General features: G+C 55.5%; 2 protein-coding genes across 2 annotated transcripts; one reads left to right on the top strand and one right to left on the bottom strand.

The window, feature by feature from the left end:
- Positions 1-4,318: 4,318 nt before the first annotated feature.
- On the bottom strand, positions 4,319-6,470 carry BESB_073680 (splicing factor, CC1 family protein; the record flags this gene model as incomplete). Its single annotated transcript, XM_029365741.1, has 2 exons — positions 4,319-4,666; positions 4,899-6,470. The coding sequence occupies 2 exons, from the start codon at positions 6,468-6,470 to the stop codon at positions 4,319-4,321; spliced, it is 1,920 nt and encodes a 639-aa protein (XP_029218225.1).
- A 2,885-nt stretch (positions 6,471-9,355) lies between these two features.
- BESB_073670 (tRNA dimethylallyltransferase) lies at positions 9,356-16,166 on the top strand (the record flags this gene model as incomplete). The annotated part of the gene is made up of 12 exons (XM_029365740.1): positions 9,356-10,081; positions 10,567-10,708; positions 11,418-11,567; positions 12,052-12,113; positions 12,461-12,511; positions 12,812-12,888; positions 13,495-13,582; positions 13,894-14,176; positions 14,666-14,953; positions 15,236-15,295; positions 15,622-15,684; positions 16,057-16,166. The coding sequence occupies 12 exons, from the start codon at positions 9,356-9,358 to the stop codon at positions 16,164-16,166; spliced, it is 2,100 nt and encodes a 699-aa protein (XP_029218224.1).
- Positions 16,167-17,764: the final 1,598 nt, after the last annotated feature.

Raw genomic sequence — 17,764 nt, 5'->3', positions numbered from 1 at the left:
CGAGAGGGACGCCGCAATACAAAGTCGCATGCGGAGGCTGTCGGTAGCTGGTACCCCAGGAACTAGTAGGTGAGGAAAACCAGGACCTGCAAATACTTCCACTGTTGTCTTGCGGCGTCTTTGTCTGAAAATACAATCTTCACTGCCAGAAGAGGCTAAGAAAGGAGGGACTTTTGCTAGACGCCTGCTGAATCCCGTCGTAGCAGCGCGCGCCCGTTCAGCGGGTTGGTATATTCGCTGGAGGGGCACAAGAAGAAGCCACAGCGTGCGGCCGCCAAAACAAGGCAACCCCGAGACGGTCGGAGGGCCGTGGCCGCCGGAAACGAGGAGCCTCAAGGGGGGCGTGGGCCGCAAGCGTTGCACTGGCAGAAAAACTTTCTACAACGAGGTGACCTGTGAAGGCTTGGGGTCGTAAGGAGCTCCGGAAAGAAATATACCCCTGATGTGTGCGCCGAAGATAGCTATAGAGATGCTTTCCGCGGCAGCTTACCAATTCTGTCGCGTAGTTAGCACAGCCTTCTGAGTTAAGTGAGGAGAGGGCGGCGTCGCCGCTGGCGCCGTGCTCGGTGACCGGGCGAGTTCAGGGTTTTTGCCACTGAATTGCCTCAGTAGTAACAAAAGTTTGCTAACGGAAAGGAAATGTATCCTGTGCAGACTGTCGCGCAGCATATGCTGTAGAAAGAAGCTCGCAACTGCTGACGTTCGAGGAACCGCACGTACAGGTGCCCCGCGTTCCCCCAAAAAGGCATGACGCAATTTCTGTCTCCGCTCACACGCGCCCGCCGAGCCACCACCCGACTCTTGCCTTCCTCTCCCCAGAGCAGCACGAAGTCTTCCGTAGAGGATTCTAGGAAAAACAACACGCGTTTTGCAGGCCTAAAGTCACGAATAAGCGCTGAACATTTCACCACAGCCACGATCGTAGCAATCGCCCCTCCCGTGCGGCGAGGCAACGTACGACGGCGGCTCTAGAGTAAGCGCGGAGTTAGGAAACGCAACGTACTGCCTCAAACGCAGTCATATATTACCCTTGTTCACAGCGACGGCGAGAGGATAAGTCTCGAGAAGTGCAAATGGTTCGCGGATTCGCTTTCAATGACTATGCACCCATTCGGAGCCTTTAGTGAGTTTTACGCTGGCTGCGGCTTCTGCAGTCCCTCAAATCAATACAAGTGCGGCGTCACTATCTGCATTCAATGTAATGACAAAACCATTGCATTCTGCCTCGTATGCGGTCCTTGACGGCAAGCACACAATGACTGTGTCACTTGACAGAGTGCACGGTCTGAAGCGAGCGGAGGAGCCGACGCGACTCCACTATAACACAGTAACCTTGATGTGATACATCTTATGACACCCATGATGCTGAATGGATTGCTGAAGCGCCAGTATGACGATGCTGCCCGGTGCATCTAGGAAGGACTTCACGCAGCAGACTCTAGCCCCCTACTCTACGAAAAGCACGCGAACGAGAGACGAAGCGTAAAGCCGTAGGAATCCTTGGGTGATGGTGATGCAAATATCAGCTTCTAACAGAAGTTTTTCTGCATCATGTAATTGATACGTGTGCTGGGAAGCAAGTGTTCAACGCAGATTAACAACTGATGATTGATAAGCTCAAAGTCACCGTATTTATTGTTGCTCGGTGGATAAGTTCAAAGCGGTGGATGACCAGTTTTGTCGGACAGCTTCCTTAGCTGTACAGAATGCTCTTTGATTGACACGTAATCGCGAGTAATCTCTGGTCGAGGCTCTCGCACTCAACGCCCACAAACCCTGCGGGAAATGGGCTGACACACGGCAGGCTTTCGGACGTAGAGATATCTTCACCTGCATCGATGCGACACGCCTTCGCTGCTAGCTCACTGGTGGCGTTGATCTTTCCTGAGTCAAGAATATTCAAGCCGCAGTCGGCCCCCTTGAAGCCTAAACATGCATTTTCAGAACACGCTCAGCGACTGGCGACTTGATTCTACGATTACCCTTGAAACAAAGACACTTCTCGTTTCTGCAGATGGCCTGCCCACTGCGAGCGCCTAGTGAACTCATGGCCCTGTCGGTTAGCTTTCTCTATCCGCACCTGCAGTTGTCAGGGCACTCTTCTCGGCTGCAGTCTGCTCAAGCTTTATCCCGGCAACTTTGCCTCCCCAATACACGAATACACACTTGCCTGATCCCACATAACCGGATGAACAGTGACATATCCTGGAGGGAAGACATTCGCCTTTTCCCTGCGGACCGTCGTCCTCCAGCGTGGAATTTTCTGCGTGCTTGGTCCACTTACCGAGCACATTCTCGGACAGTGCGCGTCGGCACAGGAGTCACCACTAGACGGTGGATGGCATGTACATTTGCCAGTCGTATAATGACATTCCCCTGACACACCTGTCTTCATACCAGGGCCTAAGATAATCCGTGGAACACTCACTCACCACGCTCACTAGACATGTTGGGGCAAATCTTAGTGGCACAGTCAGCACCTGTCCACGGCAGCCGACACCTGCATCAAATTTTATGCGAGGAAGTCATGTCCATCATCCGATGACATGCACTGACAAGCATTCGCCGGCTTGGCAATCGCCACGACCAGAACAGTCTGAGCGAGAGAGAGTGCAGAGTGAGTGCATTGCAGTGAAAACGCTTGAGTTGTCTACCTTGAGCACATTTTACAATGCTGTAGGCGTGCTGCAGGTACACGTTGCACACGATCAAGGGCTACTGCAGAAGCGTCTTTACCTGCAGTCATCTCCTGCGAGGTTTTCTAGGCATTTACACACTCCGCCTATGCAGATGCTGTTCTGGTTGCAGTTTGACGGACATGCCCGCGAAGCACAGTCATCCCCGCTCCATGATGGGTAGCATGCGCATCCATGCGCATTGCAGATTCCGAGTTAAGAGACTCAAATTTTAGCTGACGAGACAAAGCGCCGGGACGTGTAGCGGACCTCTGCCCGAACAATTGTTGATACAGGGGCGTCTCAGTTGTTCGGCCCCAGTGTCGGATCGATGAGAAAGGACCCGTAACACTGTTGAATCATACCAGGCAGCATATGCCTTGCGGAAGTGCAATGCAGAAAAGAACAACAGCCACACTGCACAGTTCATGATGTACAGCGGAAACGTGGCAAACATGATTAGATAAGGGAAAATTTGCAAGAGAGAGTATGATCACCTGTACCAGATGTGCAGAACACCATTTGAAGGGATTGACAAACTTGAGGTTTTTCACCTGACGACAGCTGGGCTTCTGGTTTTTCTTTGTCGCCACGTGCGCATGTAGAAGGTGTACAGACAGACCAGGAAATCTTGTTCGCACGTCCGTTCTTGTCTCGGTGCGAACAACAGAAGCAAGTGGGGGACAGCCGCGTTTTATGTTCAGCGAAGAATATCCGTCGCGCCCCATCAAAATGAGCCTCCTTGGTACTTAGTGACACTACGTTGCACTCCCGGAAGGCGACTATAACGCATCAGCCACATGGCTCTCAACGGGATAACATGGCGAACGGCACGCCAGCGTTTTGTTGCTACGGTTTCAGGGCGTGAGAGTCAACCGGCAACTCTCCGTTGTAATCCAGATACAAACTTCTAGCCAAATGAGCCTAATAGTGAAGTAGCATAGCTGGTTATCAACGTGCTCTATGGCCAAGCAGCCCAATCAGCCGAGGAAGCGTTCGCACGGCATCTACGGTGACATGCTTGCAAGCAAATGCAGCAACGGTCTGCTCGCGAGAAAGTCACATCTGCTGTGGAACACAACGAGTTAGCTTAGAGAAAAAGGTGAGCCTTACTTCGGGCTCACGTTTCTCGTCCAGCATACATGCTGATTGAAAGAGTGAGCTCCAGTTGACACTCGGAACAGTGTGGTTAGAGTAGAAAGGCATCCGTACATCGGAAGACGCCACGTGCACTGCCGGTAATTACGACAAGCAGCGAGCGCGTCTGTGAACCGGCTTGCCTCGTCCAAAGAGCGCGGGCGCTGACTCAAGAGGAAAACTTTCTAGTAGAGAGATGAGTTATGCTCTGTACGCTAGTCAACTCATCTGGTGGCGATGACATAACGACATGTGGACATCCAGACAGGCCCAAAAACCATCCCGCCTCCATCGAAGCGACAAGGGAGCTGCCCCGCTACCTTGCAATTCTTTATGTAATAACATAACGCAGCGCCAGAGTTGCCATGACAGTAGAGAACTATGAAGGGAGCCCTTTCACCGTGGTTCGACCGCCTCAACCAGCCGCAGATAGGACCCCCTTGTGGAGGCGCCTGTTAGAATTCCCTGGTCCATGTGACGTTGCAAAGCAGACACCTCGCCTACCACTACGAGCAGGTACTTGACCACACCGAATCACTGATGAATTCCGCACTGATTGGCTTCCCTGCGAAATATCTTCCGTTCAGAGCACCGAAGGCAGCCCGAGCCTGGTCCGGCTTCGCAAACCTAATCCAGACTTTGCCGTCGACATTCCGCTCGTCAATCCACACTTTCTCTACGGAGCCGAATTTCTCACACTCATCGCGCACATCATCTCCGAGATCCAGGAAGAAATGCGGGTCGTCTTTCAAGTTGACATCTTTGGGGAAAAACATATTGTTCAGAACGACATTGCAGCTGCCCGTCGTACTGTCGGCAAACAATGCCCCGTTGCTCGCCCTGAGAAACCCTGCCTGCACAGAAATCGAGAGCGCAATGACAAACATTACACACATCACTATCCAGGCTGCTGGCGCAATGCTGTCGGTGACCTAAGGCCGCATCACAGCTGCGTCCAGCACCGGCGTCCGCGAGCTCTTGAGTGTATATCCTCAAATTACGCCTGAACTCGCATACTCCTGCGCAATTGTACTGAAGGTAATCCGCGAAGCCTCTCTTCTCCCAGTGCAGGTTTCCAAGACTCACTTGAGTTGCAGCTGACCCGGAGCTTGAAGAAGCGGCAGCATCACGGTTGAGCAGCTTCTGCATCAGCGCCTGCTTGTGATCCCTCCCATGAATGAGACCCTTGTCTCCATCATCGTCGTCCAAAACACCATCATCATCGTCTCTGTCGTTGGTCTCTTTCTTCTCCTCAGGAAGCCCAACAGGCTGTACACCTTGTTTCGCAGCAGCAGCTTGGGCTGCCAGCTGCTGCGCAAGGACAGCTTCGTGGGAGACTTGAGGAGGCGGCACCAACTGCTGTTGCTGTTGGAGTGCAGCTGCCGCTGCCGCCTGCTGGAGCATTCCTTCGGTTGCGCTACCTCTGACGCCATCCGCCGCATAGCCTACTCTGAGTTGCTGCCCGAGCAATTCGAAGTTGTTCATGTGCTGCATTGCTTCGTGGGCATCAGCAGCAGACGCGTACGTCACAAACGCATAACCACGTAGCCCTCCCGTATTGGCGTCCTTAGGTACTTCGATTTCGGTGATACGCCCAAAGGGACTGAACAACATCCGCAGTTCATCTTCCGATAGCTTCGCAAGGTTATCGACGAGCCCGCCTACATAAACTCGCATCGGGATGCTCACGACGGCCGACTCAGCTGCTCCTCCTGCCTGCTGCTGCTTGGCGGCACGAGCCGCACGATTTTTTTCTGCCATTGAGGCCTGTACGCGAAGAGGTTGACCCTTGAACGCAATCCCGTTCAAAGCCATCGCTTTGATCACGCTTTCTTGGGTGTAGAATTCGACGTACGCAACACCTTTGGATGTACCCGAGCGCTGATCCCGGATGAGCTGGATGTCCCGAATCTTCCCTGCGTTTGTCGAGAAGAATTCGTAGATGTGTTTTTCCTCTGCTTTCAAGCACAGATTCAGTACAAGCACAGTAAGGTCATCGCGGCGGGCCTCTTCAACCTCTTTCTTCTTCTGTTCGTCCTCCCGCTGTTTCTTCTGCATCTCCTCCCGTTCACGCCTCATTTCTTCCCGTTCGCGCCGCATCCTCATATACATGGCTTCATCGCGACGAGAATTTGGGCTGCGGCCGCGACCCCCTCCCGAGCGACCCCCGTACGGGCTGCGCGATCGTCTCCTCTCTCTGCTTCTGCTGCGCATGGGTCGCGACGGTCCACTACCCCTGTAGCGATCATCGCCGCGTCTACCCCTCCATCGGTCGTCGTACTCATCTCTTCTGCCGTAGCCGGGCCCGCTTGGACGCTCCCTGTGGTATGCCCCTTCCTTCTCTCGCTTGATCATACTATCGGGTCCCTTCTTCGAGCCGGCACCCCCTCTTGAGATCCGCCCGTCCTCCTGTCCATTCTTGCCCTTGCTTCTCTCTGCACCTGGGGATCGAGACCGTGAACTACGATCGCCTCCGCGAGGGCCACCACGGCGAGGCGGCGCGCCTGCCGCAACCTTCGAAGAAGCCGCAGACCTATCGCCTCGCTCGTTGTTCCCAGAGGCGTCGTCGTTCTCTCGGCACGCGCCTTCGTCTTTATCGCGGCCTGATTCCCGGTTATCCAGAAGCTTCTCCACCTCATCGAAGTCGAGATCCCCCATTTTCTGACGAGAAGCGAGAGTGAGTCCTGAGAGACCGAATCAGAGAAAGAGGACGGAAGTGACAGACTAACGCCTGTGATGACACAGCCAGACACGCCCGTACAAGAGAAGCGAAACAACTCAAGCCGTCATCGGAGGCTCCGTTGACGTCTCGAGGCGGTCGGCGAGCGCAGCGCACCCCGTTCCCCGACAAAAATGAATACAGACTCTCTCTTGCAGGCGCACAGCCTTTTTATTTGAAGATTTCCCTAAGACGTTATACAAGTTAGCCAGCGTCTCGGTCAGTTCACAGGCCACTGCCGGATCATGTCCCCCCGCCGCGATGCCCCAAGATGCTTGTTCGCCCAGAGGAGAGAGATGCGAGGAAATCGGAGGTACAGAAGTTCAATTCCAATAACGGCCCTCCAATAACAGTTGATTCACCGTTGAAAAAAAGAAAATAAGACATGCAACTAACGGCTACACACTTGACAACGAGAAAGCGGGACGAGAGCGAACGATGCCACGAAACGAGTAGTTCGAGTTATACCGTACAGTTGAAGAGACAGAGCAATAAACGGAATTTGAGTGAAATAACGGGAAAGACAGAATAAGACGACTTGACTAGTGGAATTGCGGCCTGCCCGGAGATGCAACGACTGGGAAAAGGCCTTTCACGAAGACGCAGGCTTACACACGAGCCGCGAACGAGGTCTCCGTCAGCCTTCCGGCCGGATGCAAGGTTCTCTGGGGAAAGGAAAAAAAAGCTATAGAGCTTTCCGCGATTCTTTTCCCTCAATTTCCTGTACCACCAGGCATTTCCAAAGCAGCCGAACTTTTCGCTTCGATGCCCGCGTCGGAAGACGTTAAGAAAGAATCTGTAACTTTCCCTCTCGCGCCGCCCACCTACGGCCCGCGGAAACCCACCACTCTGACTCAATTGACGGTTCTCTGTCGTGATGAAAAGACGATGCCGCGAAGAAAAAGCCTCGGCAGAAGCGCCCCAGTAGTAAAGTGATGAGAGACCTGGCCGGAGATGCCTGTCCGCGGTGCATGACCACGTCCGATATCGCGTTAAAGTCAATAGAATTCAATACAGGACAAAATTTCGGACCAGAAAAACCCTCTGCGCTCCGCCTTTTTCTCAAGAGAAAGTGCCGTTCCTCCGGAAAAACCTCCGGCGCGAATGATAGACCCCCACAAAAGCTAGACGAGTCCGGAAGCGCTACGCACCCGATTTGGTTCTGCCAAACGAAGAAAGGAGGAGGGAGGACACTAACCAAACGCGTGCACCAGAAGTCCAAATTGACACCTGAGCAAATACCACGAAAGCAGCGGTTGGAAGAGAGTGAGAGGGACCATCTTTTCCTCACAAGAACCCCTTTCTCTTGTTCCGCGACCTTTTTGGGGCACCACTGTCCAGACAAGTACGCAACTTGCGCCTTTCTCTCGGCCTATACTCGAAGCTGCGCGCAAGTGCGCATGCAAATTGCGCGCTGAAAAACGCGAAACGCAACAAAATACACCCAAGAGACATTGCAAAACGTGGAGTCCTTAACAACTCAGGATCTTGCAGTTGAGAGTTGTGCTCTCTAGATGCGGCATCGAGGACCGGCATTCTGGGATTCTCTTTCACTGCACGTTGCCGACGACCGCGGGCCAAGCCGGGTGAATGACGAGACCGGGTTAGGAGACACCGTCTCCTGTCGCCGCGGCGCCGTGTCAGCGCACAAGAGAAATACAAGGGGGTCAAATACCTCAAAGGACGAGAAGCAGACCCGAAATCGGACCTGGCTACTTGAGGAATGTGTGTCTCCACTTGGTGTGGAGACTTGCGTCGGCTCGCCACCGCAAACTGGCCTTCAATTCTGGGAGCCGGCTTGGCGGGTCTGGGACAGGGAAGACCAGATATGGACTCCGGACATTGTATTTGTTATCTAATCCTTCAAAGATCTGTGCCTTGCGGAGAACACCGTAGTGAGCTTGGTGAGCGACCAGCAGCAAAACCACTGCCAGTGAGCGACGCTGCTCGAGCTGCGTGAAATCTGCGTCCTCGTCTCTCTCGTCGTGCTGGTGTAGAATCTCCGTAGTTCCTTCCTCTCACTTTCGCCGCGAGTGAGTCGTCGCAACTCCCTTCTCTCTGCGACTGGCTGAGGTGGGGTCTTCCCATAATGCGAGAGGGCCGCTTCTCCCTCTGCCCCTTGTTGGTGACTGCTTCCACCGCTTTCGCCGTCTTTGCCCTCTTCGGGGGGACCGTTTCCGTCCATGCGATTCCTCACTCCCGCCCGTTTCTCAGTTTTGTTCACCTGCACTTTACCCTTTCAACTGCGCTCGCCGCTGCTGTCTGTCATTGTGTGCAGCCAACATGCTTCTTAACTGTTCCTTCAACCCTCGGGCGGCCCTCTGGATTCTTCTCCAGCGCAGACTTTGCGCGCTGTCAGACCAGGCTCTTGTCTCGCTATTCAGCAGTGCCAGCCTCGCTGTGTCTTTTTCTGTCATGCCCTGCCCCCCCTTATGCCCACTCTTGCTCATCTAGTCCTGCGCCGCCCCGTGCATCTCCTCTTTCCCGCGCGAGATTCAAGTCAAAACAGGCTAGGGCGGGATTGCGATCCTTATCTACGCATTTTCCTCCTGGGTTCTCACGGCCTCCCGTCAGTGGTCTTCAGTTTTCAGTCTTTTCTTCCTTTTCTTCATCTTTTACGTCTTGCTGCTTCTTCGTGTCCTCTTCTTCGCGTCTCCACCGCGCTGCGGCATGGCGTGCATCTCTTGGCTGCGGTAGGCGAGCGTCGGCCGGATTGTCCCTGCCGGCCTTTGACGGCAGCCGGAGCTCCGGTGCTCGGCTGCCTTTGAACGTTTCCCCGTCTCGCGAGTCTCGAATCTTAGTGGGGTCCCCTTTACGCACAAGCATGGACGACCCACGCCTCCCCGCCTTTCTCCCTGTGGCGGAGCGAACGAGATTGCTCGCCACCTCCACACGCAGACACAACCCTGCAGGGCTCCAGCCGCGTTTCGTGTGCGGCACCCGTTCAAATCCGGTGCTCCAAGAAGGCCTCAGCTGTCAGGCGTCGAGTAGGCGTTTGTGGCAGGCTCGCCTCTCAGTTTTCGCGCGCCCAACACAGCGCGAGCCACGCACCCATATGCGAGAGGCGGGCGTCGCTTGCACTGACTCCGCGGGCCCCCAGGCTTCGTTACACGCTCCCCCGCGGGCGCTGGCCTCCACGCGCGACTTGTCTACATCGCCGGTTCCCTTGCCCGGTGCGTGTTTGTTTTCTGACGCGCCATTGCCTCTCTCCCGCCTCCGGCGTTCTGTGTCCGGCTGGTCTCCCTCCTCGCCCTCCTCCGCACCCGCTTCTGAGCCCCCTGTTTCATCTCCGCCGTGCTTAGCCGCCACTTCTGCCGCCTCTGCGTCTCCACCCGATGCGGTGCTGCAGTCGCCTGTACCCCCCGCGGCTTCTGCGCCCGCGCCTTCCTCAGCTGAAGGTGCCGCTGACGCGTCCGCGTCTAACACACTCCACGTGGTCTACATTATAGGCCCGACGGGGGTCGGGAAGACTCGCCTGGGCGTGGAGCTCTGCTTGGCGCTTCAGCAGCGGGGGCAACCAGCCGAAATCATCAGCGCAGACTCCATGCAGGTGAGAGGTGCCCCAGACGTGGGGGAGATGAAGGGGGTCAAGCGAGTGGAGAGCCGCGAATGTGAATGCTCGGCTCCACGCGAGAGGAAAGCGGAGAGAAAACTCCGGCGATACGAGACAGAGGAAACGCAATTCGCTGACATGGAAAGAAAACATCGATTCGGGAGCACGACGGAGAGGAGCGGAGGGGAGGGAGAAATGAGCGTGTGCTTCTACGGAAGGTGAAGAAAAGCGATCGGAGGGAAACAGTCCACAAGGCGCGCCAAGCGGCGTTTATTTGTAGAACGTTCGATGCTTACACTTATGGGCATTGTGTGTTTGTGCATACCCGTATATGTGCACAGGTCTACCCACAGTTTTTCGTAGTATAGTAGTGTAGCATGTAGCCTAACGCATGCGGGTTTGCCGCATATTAAACGCGCATGTGCATCTCGCTGATTGTTGCGGCCTGCACTCTCTCACTCGTGTCGTGTTGCCTCGTTTAGGTTTACCGGGGCTGCGACATCGCGACCGCGAAAGCTACGGCGGAGGAGCAGAAGCTCGTCCCGCACCATCTGCTTGACATCTGCGACGTGGGCGAGCACTTCAGCGTCCTCAGATTTCTCCGCTTGGCTACGAAGAAGGTGAGTCAGCCGCGGTTCCCACCTCTCCATCTCTTCTCCCGCTCTTGCCTCGTTCTGTGCTGCTGAGAACGCGCGCTGGTCTGGGTAGCGTCGCGGGGTAGCATGTGGAATATTCTGGGGAAGGCGAGGCCGAATACGTGGGCGCCTCTGCACGTTGAGAGGGCTGCTCGCGATGTCGTTTTCATATCCCTCTCCGCGCTGAGGGCGTCGTAGTCTTTCTTGAGTGCTTGGCGTGCACCTGTCGAGTGCCTATCGTCTGCGCGTTGACGCACTGGCGTTCTTGCGCATCAAGCTTCTCTTCATCTTTCCTCCAGTGACCCGCTGCTACACCGGCTCAGCGCCACCCAGCATCGGTGGATACCATGTATCTGATGTAAACTTAATATGGTGGCGTCGTTCAAGGGAGATTTGATCCCGTTTTTGATCTATGGGCGTGTGTGGGTGCCTGTTGTTTTCATGCCGTTCGCTTCTTTTATCTCCTCCTCCCCTTCCGCGGCCTTCTGCCTCGTGTTGCCCTTGCAGGGTGCTGTATCAGCTCCCGCGTGAGTTTGTTCTTGCGTTTGCTTTCTGCGCCACTTCGTTTTTTTAGTACTTTTGTGCCGCTTTTCCCTGTTGCCTAGGAGCGTGTGCCTCCCCTCCTGCGGGCGCGGCGGGTTTTCTGCACTTCTGTCTGCCTTTTCGCTCTGTTACCGTCTGTATCCGTTCTCAGATAGGCGATTTGCAAGCCCGAGGCGTAGTCCCAGTTGTCGTGGGCGGGACGCAGCTGTATCTGCAGCACCTTTTGTGGCGCTCGCTGCTTGATCGCTATCTTGACGCGTCGGAGTCTGACAAGCAGCACTCAGCGTCGTCGCGCTCTCGTGAGTGTCTCACGCAGGCGCCGTAAGCTTTCATCTTCTCAGTTCGCTTCCGCTGTGATTTCTCTGTACGCCGTTGTCGCCCGTACACCGCGATCGGCTTGCGCGGCGGCCACGCCCCGCGCTCACGCGTTGTCTCTCCGCCGCGGCTCAGTCGACGTCTCCGCGGGCGCCGGGGCGTGACTCTGCTCTGCTATCCATCCGCTTGGGGAGGTGTGTGCCTATCTCGAAAGCTGGGTCACTTCGCCGGCAGACGTCCACCCCTCTACATTCATTTCTGCGTACACCCGTCGCTCCGCATGCTCCCATGCTTTGAGCGCGGTCGCGTTCCACGCTGCTGCGAGGGAATGGTGAGCAGGCGACGAGGACGTTTCTGGCTTTCCACCATGCGCCGACGTCCATGGAGACGGCGTGCACGTGCTGTGAACTGAAGACATTTAAGGCACAAGCGACTGAGAGTTGCGCTCCCCGTTTTCTTCTTTCCTCTCTGCAGCGCTGGAAAAATTCTCAGATGCCGCTCTGTACGACAAACTGAAGGCACTCGACCCAGAACGGGTGAGCTCTTCGGTGTTGACCGACGCCGGAGAGGCTTCTGGCCTACTCCACAGTTTCTTTTCAACGCAGCTGTGTCGTGGTCGGGTTCCACACGCACGCGGGGAACCAGGCACAGAGGACACGCGAAATATAGGCTCCACTCAGCTGGACAGAGACAACCGCGCGAGGGCCGGCTGCGTGCAGCCGCTCGCGCGTCGACTCCGAAGCCGACCGTATCTCAGCGCGGGGGAGGCCTTACACGCCGAGGGCGGAAGGCCTGAGATTCAGGTTTTTTCACGTGTGGAGGACGAAAGACAGGAAAATGCGGTGAAGTGGATGGGTGTGTTTCCTATTCTCCTTCCGTTCAGGCGGCTCAACTGCACCCGAGAGACAGGCGGCGGGTCATTCGCAGCATCGAGGTCAGTCGCACCTGGTGCGCGTCTGGAAGCGGAGACGACGATACCCTCAGTCAGGAACGTTCCTTCTTTGCAGCGCCGCAAACGTCCGTTGGGATGCAGTGTAGCTGCGTGTGACGACGCGCTTTTGCCTGGCCTCAAGCCTACGTGAAATCGCGCGCGGGAGCAGACAGACAAGGATGAATGCGCTTAAATGCTCCTGAATGCCCGAAGGCAGATATCGTATGTTGGAGCCACAACTGTTGCAGTTTTGACACTGTCAGTCCGCGGAACGTCGTGATCAACTGCTGTTCCTGTTTTTAGACAACTCAGAGTACCGGAGTCCCGCACAGCGAACTCATGCGGCGCGAACGAGAAGCCAGCATTCAAGAGGGGTTGAGGTGAGTTCTCTGCGTCCCACGCCTTGAGATGTCTCTGCTGAGACACATGCATTGCCGTTGGTTTTGTTCTGCGCCCGTACTACTGCAGTACTGATATATTTGCAGCTCTCCCGTCGCTGCCTAGATTTCTTCTGCACTGCATGAGTACTTGACGTCTAAACAAAACCCGCGCGGAGAGATCTCCTCTGCGTTTCACGTGCAGCCCCACCTGCCATGAGTGAAGCTTTCGCCCTTCGGGAGCGAAGTGCGTCCTGCGGTTTCATTCACTCGTAGCTTTAGACGCCTATGAGGTGCCCCTGACAGTGGTAACGAGCTCGAGCTGATGTTGAGCTTGCGCAGCAAAAAAGCGCTGCGCAGATGATTTTCTCGCATGCGAACTCCTCTGCGACCTAGATGCAGCGACATGTTCAGCTAACTCCACGCAAGGGACTTGACAGACGCGAATTGGAGGCTTGGTGGCAGTTACATCACCATCCCAGAGCTCTCTCGCGTCAAACCGAGACGAAAAAGGAGAGGCCTTAGGAGACTTCTGCGTTGTCAGCTCTCTACAGAACCCCAGCCCTCTCGCCGCATTGCACGTCCCGCTTGTCGAGTGCCTGCATGCAGGTACCCAAGCTGCATTCTCTGGCTCGACTGCAGAGACGGAGACATTCACCAGCGTAGACTCGAAACCCGGGTAGACCAGATGCTGCAGGTACGCGCTGCCTGCCACGCTCATTCTTTGCTCTGCTTAGAGCCTTTTTTTCTTGCCCGTCTCTGTGCCCGTCCCGCCCCCTTTGCAGTGGATAGCCTATCGGCTTTGCTCCAGTGTTTAGTCCCTTACTGAGCCATATCTACCGCGTTCGGCGGCCGTTTCTCATGCCGCCGTTCTCTTCTCGCTTCTGGAGCTTCTCGTCTTTGTGAGAATTGTACCTGACTCTCAAACTCTGTGACCCGCGTCCAGGCAGCGGACGCATGCGAGGGCGACTGGGTGAGTGCGTTGTCGTTTTGCTTTCGCTCGCGCAGCATGGTCTCCTGCGAGAGTGCGGGTGGGTCGTGGACACTCTGGGCGTCGCAGACCGCTGGCTGCGGAGCGACGCGCGCGGCGGACAGCCTTTGAACGAAGACGAGGAACACGCGCGGCTGCCAGAAGGACAGAGGGGGCAAAGGGACTCGACGGCGGAGGCGAGCGGGCAGAAGGCGGAGGGGGAAGGCTGCGGGAAGGCGGCAAGCGAAGAAAGCGGAAACGACCAGGACGAAGACGCTGAAGAAGCAGGAAAGAAACAACCTGGCGTGCTCCAGAGCATAGGTCAGAGCCTGAGGGCGAGGGGGAGGGGGGCGTGGCTGAGAAGGGAAATCTTCCACGGTCTTCTATACTTTCTGAAGAACCTAAATTTGTTTCAATATGTCAACTTTGTTAAGGAATCTCTAGTGTACCTAAAATGAATCGCGAAATATTTTTCAATCGAGCAATGGGATCTATATATAATAGATCGGTAAGGGAGCGTTCTACTACGAAGTAAAGCAAAGTTATTGAATTTTGTCGCGCAGAGAGCCGTCTCCGCTCGCCGGCGAGAGGGAAACTCAGGCGGAGGACTGAGTTTTTCTCTCGGACCTAGGCAGGCGCGCGCACATAAAAGACGGGAGGAAAGGAGTGAGCACATGAGGCCGGAAGAGCGAACATGCGGGTCTCGCAGCCTAGAAGCGGCAGTGTGACGCGTTTTTAGAATTCTGAGGGAGTTTCGCGCACCCGCGGGGCTGCATCTGCCTCGTTGCGGCGTGTTGTGTCGGTGCGCAGGCTACAAGGAATTCGTCCCCCTTCTGCTTCACCAACGCCACGACGAGCAACTTCGCGGCGCTGCCTCGTCTTCGTCTCCTCGCTCTCCGCCGGCGTCGCTCGCGTCTGGCTCGTCGTGTCGGTTTGGCTGCCCAGCGGGCACTCTGTGCCCTCCCACAGTGGCGTCGTCGGCTGCGTGCCTCGTGCTGCGGTCGCGGCAGTACGCGAAGAAGCAAAGGCGGTGGATTATAAACAAGTTCCTTCTCCGTCAACAGAATCTTCCTCTGTACCTTCTCGATACCAGCAACGGTATGGCGAGTCCGCACGATGAGCTCGCAGGACTCAGCAGCGCATGCGCTTCGTCAGCGCGGTGGGAATGCGAATGCAGTGCTCATCCGCCAGGTCAGACACAGGCGCGCACGGTCGTGTATTCATAGGCGTTTCTGTCCGTAGAAGGTGGAGTAGATTCATGTGTCTCCCAGCCGCTCGGAGCTATGCACGAGGATCTAGGCAGATCAATGCCGTCTGATTCACGTAACGGCCTTCTTGGCATCGCCCGTGGCGGACGTTCGATCTGTCCTGCGCTTTCAGGAGAGAATCCACACGCGTGGGAGAAGGAGATTCGAGATCCTGCTACCCGTATCGTGGAAGGTAAGCGCGAGGCTGCTCGCATACTCGTGGACTACCAAACATCCCTAACTTCAGCACCTTTTCTATCTCTCCTTTTGTAGTCTTCAAACTCACAAACGCAAGCAGCGGGACAACTGGCTAACGCGAATGCATTCTTTGTACTACAGACAACTAGAGATGCTCTTTTTAAGCTTAGCTTCTCGTCGCAGCTGTGGAGCAGAGAAGAAAGTTACACACGCCTGCAAGAGAGGTTTCCGGTGATCTGTGGCCTGAGAGAAAACGTTTTCAATGCTTCGATGCACGACACCCTAGGCTTTCCGGCTTGCGCGTGGACTGGTTGCCTCTAGACTTCTTGAGGGGCGCGCCTTTCAAGGAAGATCATCCGTACGCTGCGGCCGCACATCTCTCCGGTACGCCATCTGTCACCAGTTCGACGAGGGCGTGCAGCAAGAGTAGCTTCTTGAAGCTTGACAGAAAACAGCGATCAAACCATCTTCCAGCATCGCTGACTGCACTGGAACGCTGCACGCGCACGTTGGTTCGCCAGTGGAGGCTTGCGGGGGGGCTGTGGAGTTCAAAACTCGTTTCATGCGATTCGGGCGTCTTGTGGTGCCGACTAGAAGGCTGCACACCTATCGGAATGGGACTGTTGCTCCTACGAGTACAAAGGCGCCTGCGCCTTGCTCTCCCTCAGCGAACATCGAGCAATCCATCGCATCGCGATTGCACGCCCTCCCTTGGTCCACGGCCTTATTTCCGTGTTGGTTTCCTGTAATATACAGACAGAGAAAAGGCACGGCGAGAGACGCTGAGGGCGCTCTCTCAGCAGGGGCCGGATAACCCGCCCCAGGTGGGAATAGACCCGTGGGTCGACGGCGGCTTGAACGGGTGAGGAACTCGTCGCTCTTTGCAGAGTCTAGCAGCTCTCCAGAGCTGCCTGACTCGCGTCAGACGTGTCGAAGGACCTCTACGCAGCTGCGTGCGTCTCTGCGCGCTAATCTGTGAGCGGGTGCTATCTACGGAGCTCTGCAGATATATGTAAATGTATGATATCCGTCCGTGTGAATGCATGCGCGTTTTTGTTCGAAATTCGTACGTATACGTCTTCGCGCGCTGCTGCCGTTCCCTGTCGTCCTTATCCAGACTCATGGTGCGTCTCTCTGTACCGTGTCTTGGGGCGCCTCAGGCTTCTTCGAATTGTGGTTCTCTCTTCATCTTTCCCGCCCTAAGTTCCTATCGCTATCTGTTGGAGTTTAATGTACTCCGTGCTGCGAGTGCTGCGCGGCGAAACCCTCTCTGAGCTCGCATCGCATCTCGCTCCTTCACGTTCCCGTCCGGCTGGCAGCCCTTGCATGGCCGGTGCCGCAAATCGTGTTTGTTGTCCTCCCGCCTGGTTTCTCGTCCTTAGTTTTCTTCAGGTGCTTCTTAAATAACTCCCTATCTAGGCTTGCTGAGGCTCGCCCCAAGTGCGCCTGCCGCAGCTTCCTCGCGCGTCTGTGTCACTTCCCCTGTGCTCTTCGGCTGCCACCTCGCCTTTCGTGCCCTCTTTCGCCGTCGCCTGTTTTTCCTCCATCTCTATTTGTCGTTCGCCATTGCGCTCTTTTGGTTCTTTTTCTCCTCTGCGCAGGCCGCGCATTTGCGCGCTTTGCACTCAAACATGTGTCGGAGAGGCGGAGTGGCGTGACCATCTGCGGTCGAAAGCTCACCGAGCCCGCTCAAAAAAAGAGAGAGCTGCGGCAAACTATGGTCCAGAAGATGCGCAAGCGACAAAGAAACAAAAGGAGACAGATTCATCCCGATAGAGATTCACGTTCTAGCCCTTGGGAGTAAAATGAAGGCAGCAGAGCGAGTACGAGCTGACTCCTCAGTGGGACTGTTTTGATAAAGAAGGATCTTTCATGATAATTGATTCACATTCGGTCTCGGCTTTCAAAAATCTCGTTCTGGAGTTTTGTGCAGTTTCCCTTCGTCCTTTAGTGCGCCCCGGCGAGCGGTGGAGGAAAGCCGTCGTAGCTAATCCGGGGAGGCTTCGTTTCTTCCGCCGCGAGATGACGCAGTGTCGCGAAAATGGGAACGGTGAAGAGAAACAGTGGAAGCTGTCAAACTAGAGAACACGGATTTATGAGGTGTGTATCCTGTTCAAGCAGCAGAGTGGTGCTTTTCGCCGAGCAAGCAGGGGCTCGCCGTGGTTCGTCTCGCGGCCATCTCGCGTTCCCAACGCGTCGCGGCACCCACTTACCGAATGTGTTTTTCAAACGTTATCTACCACGAACCGGGTAGTCCTATTCTCAGAGTAGCTGCTATGCATGCTTGTGAAAAGGAGATGTAGGAAAAATACTCTTATCTCGTGGGTGCCCTTTACACGGCACCAGCGAGCCGGCAACACATAAGCCTGCGTGGTAATATCCATCTGTCATTCACAGAGAGAATCAGCACGAATGTGTTTCTGCTTGAAAAAGGCTGTATTTACTCGCTGCAGCTGCTTAAAGT

The sequence above is a fragment of the Besnoitia besnoiti genome (genome assembly GCF_002563875.1).
Source record: "Besnoitia besnoiti strain Bb-Ger1 chromosome Unknown contig00007, whole genome shotgun sequence".
NCBI classification, from domain to species: domain Eukaryota; phylum Apicomplexa; class Conoidasida; order Eucoccidiorida; family Sarcocystidae; genus Besnoitia; species Besnoitia besnoiti.
The sequence above is the reverse complement of the archived record's forward strand: the minus strand, read 5'-3'. Positions and strand labels throughout refer to the sequence as shown.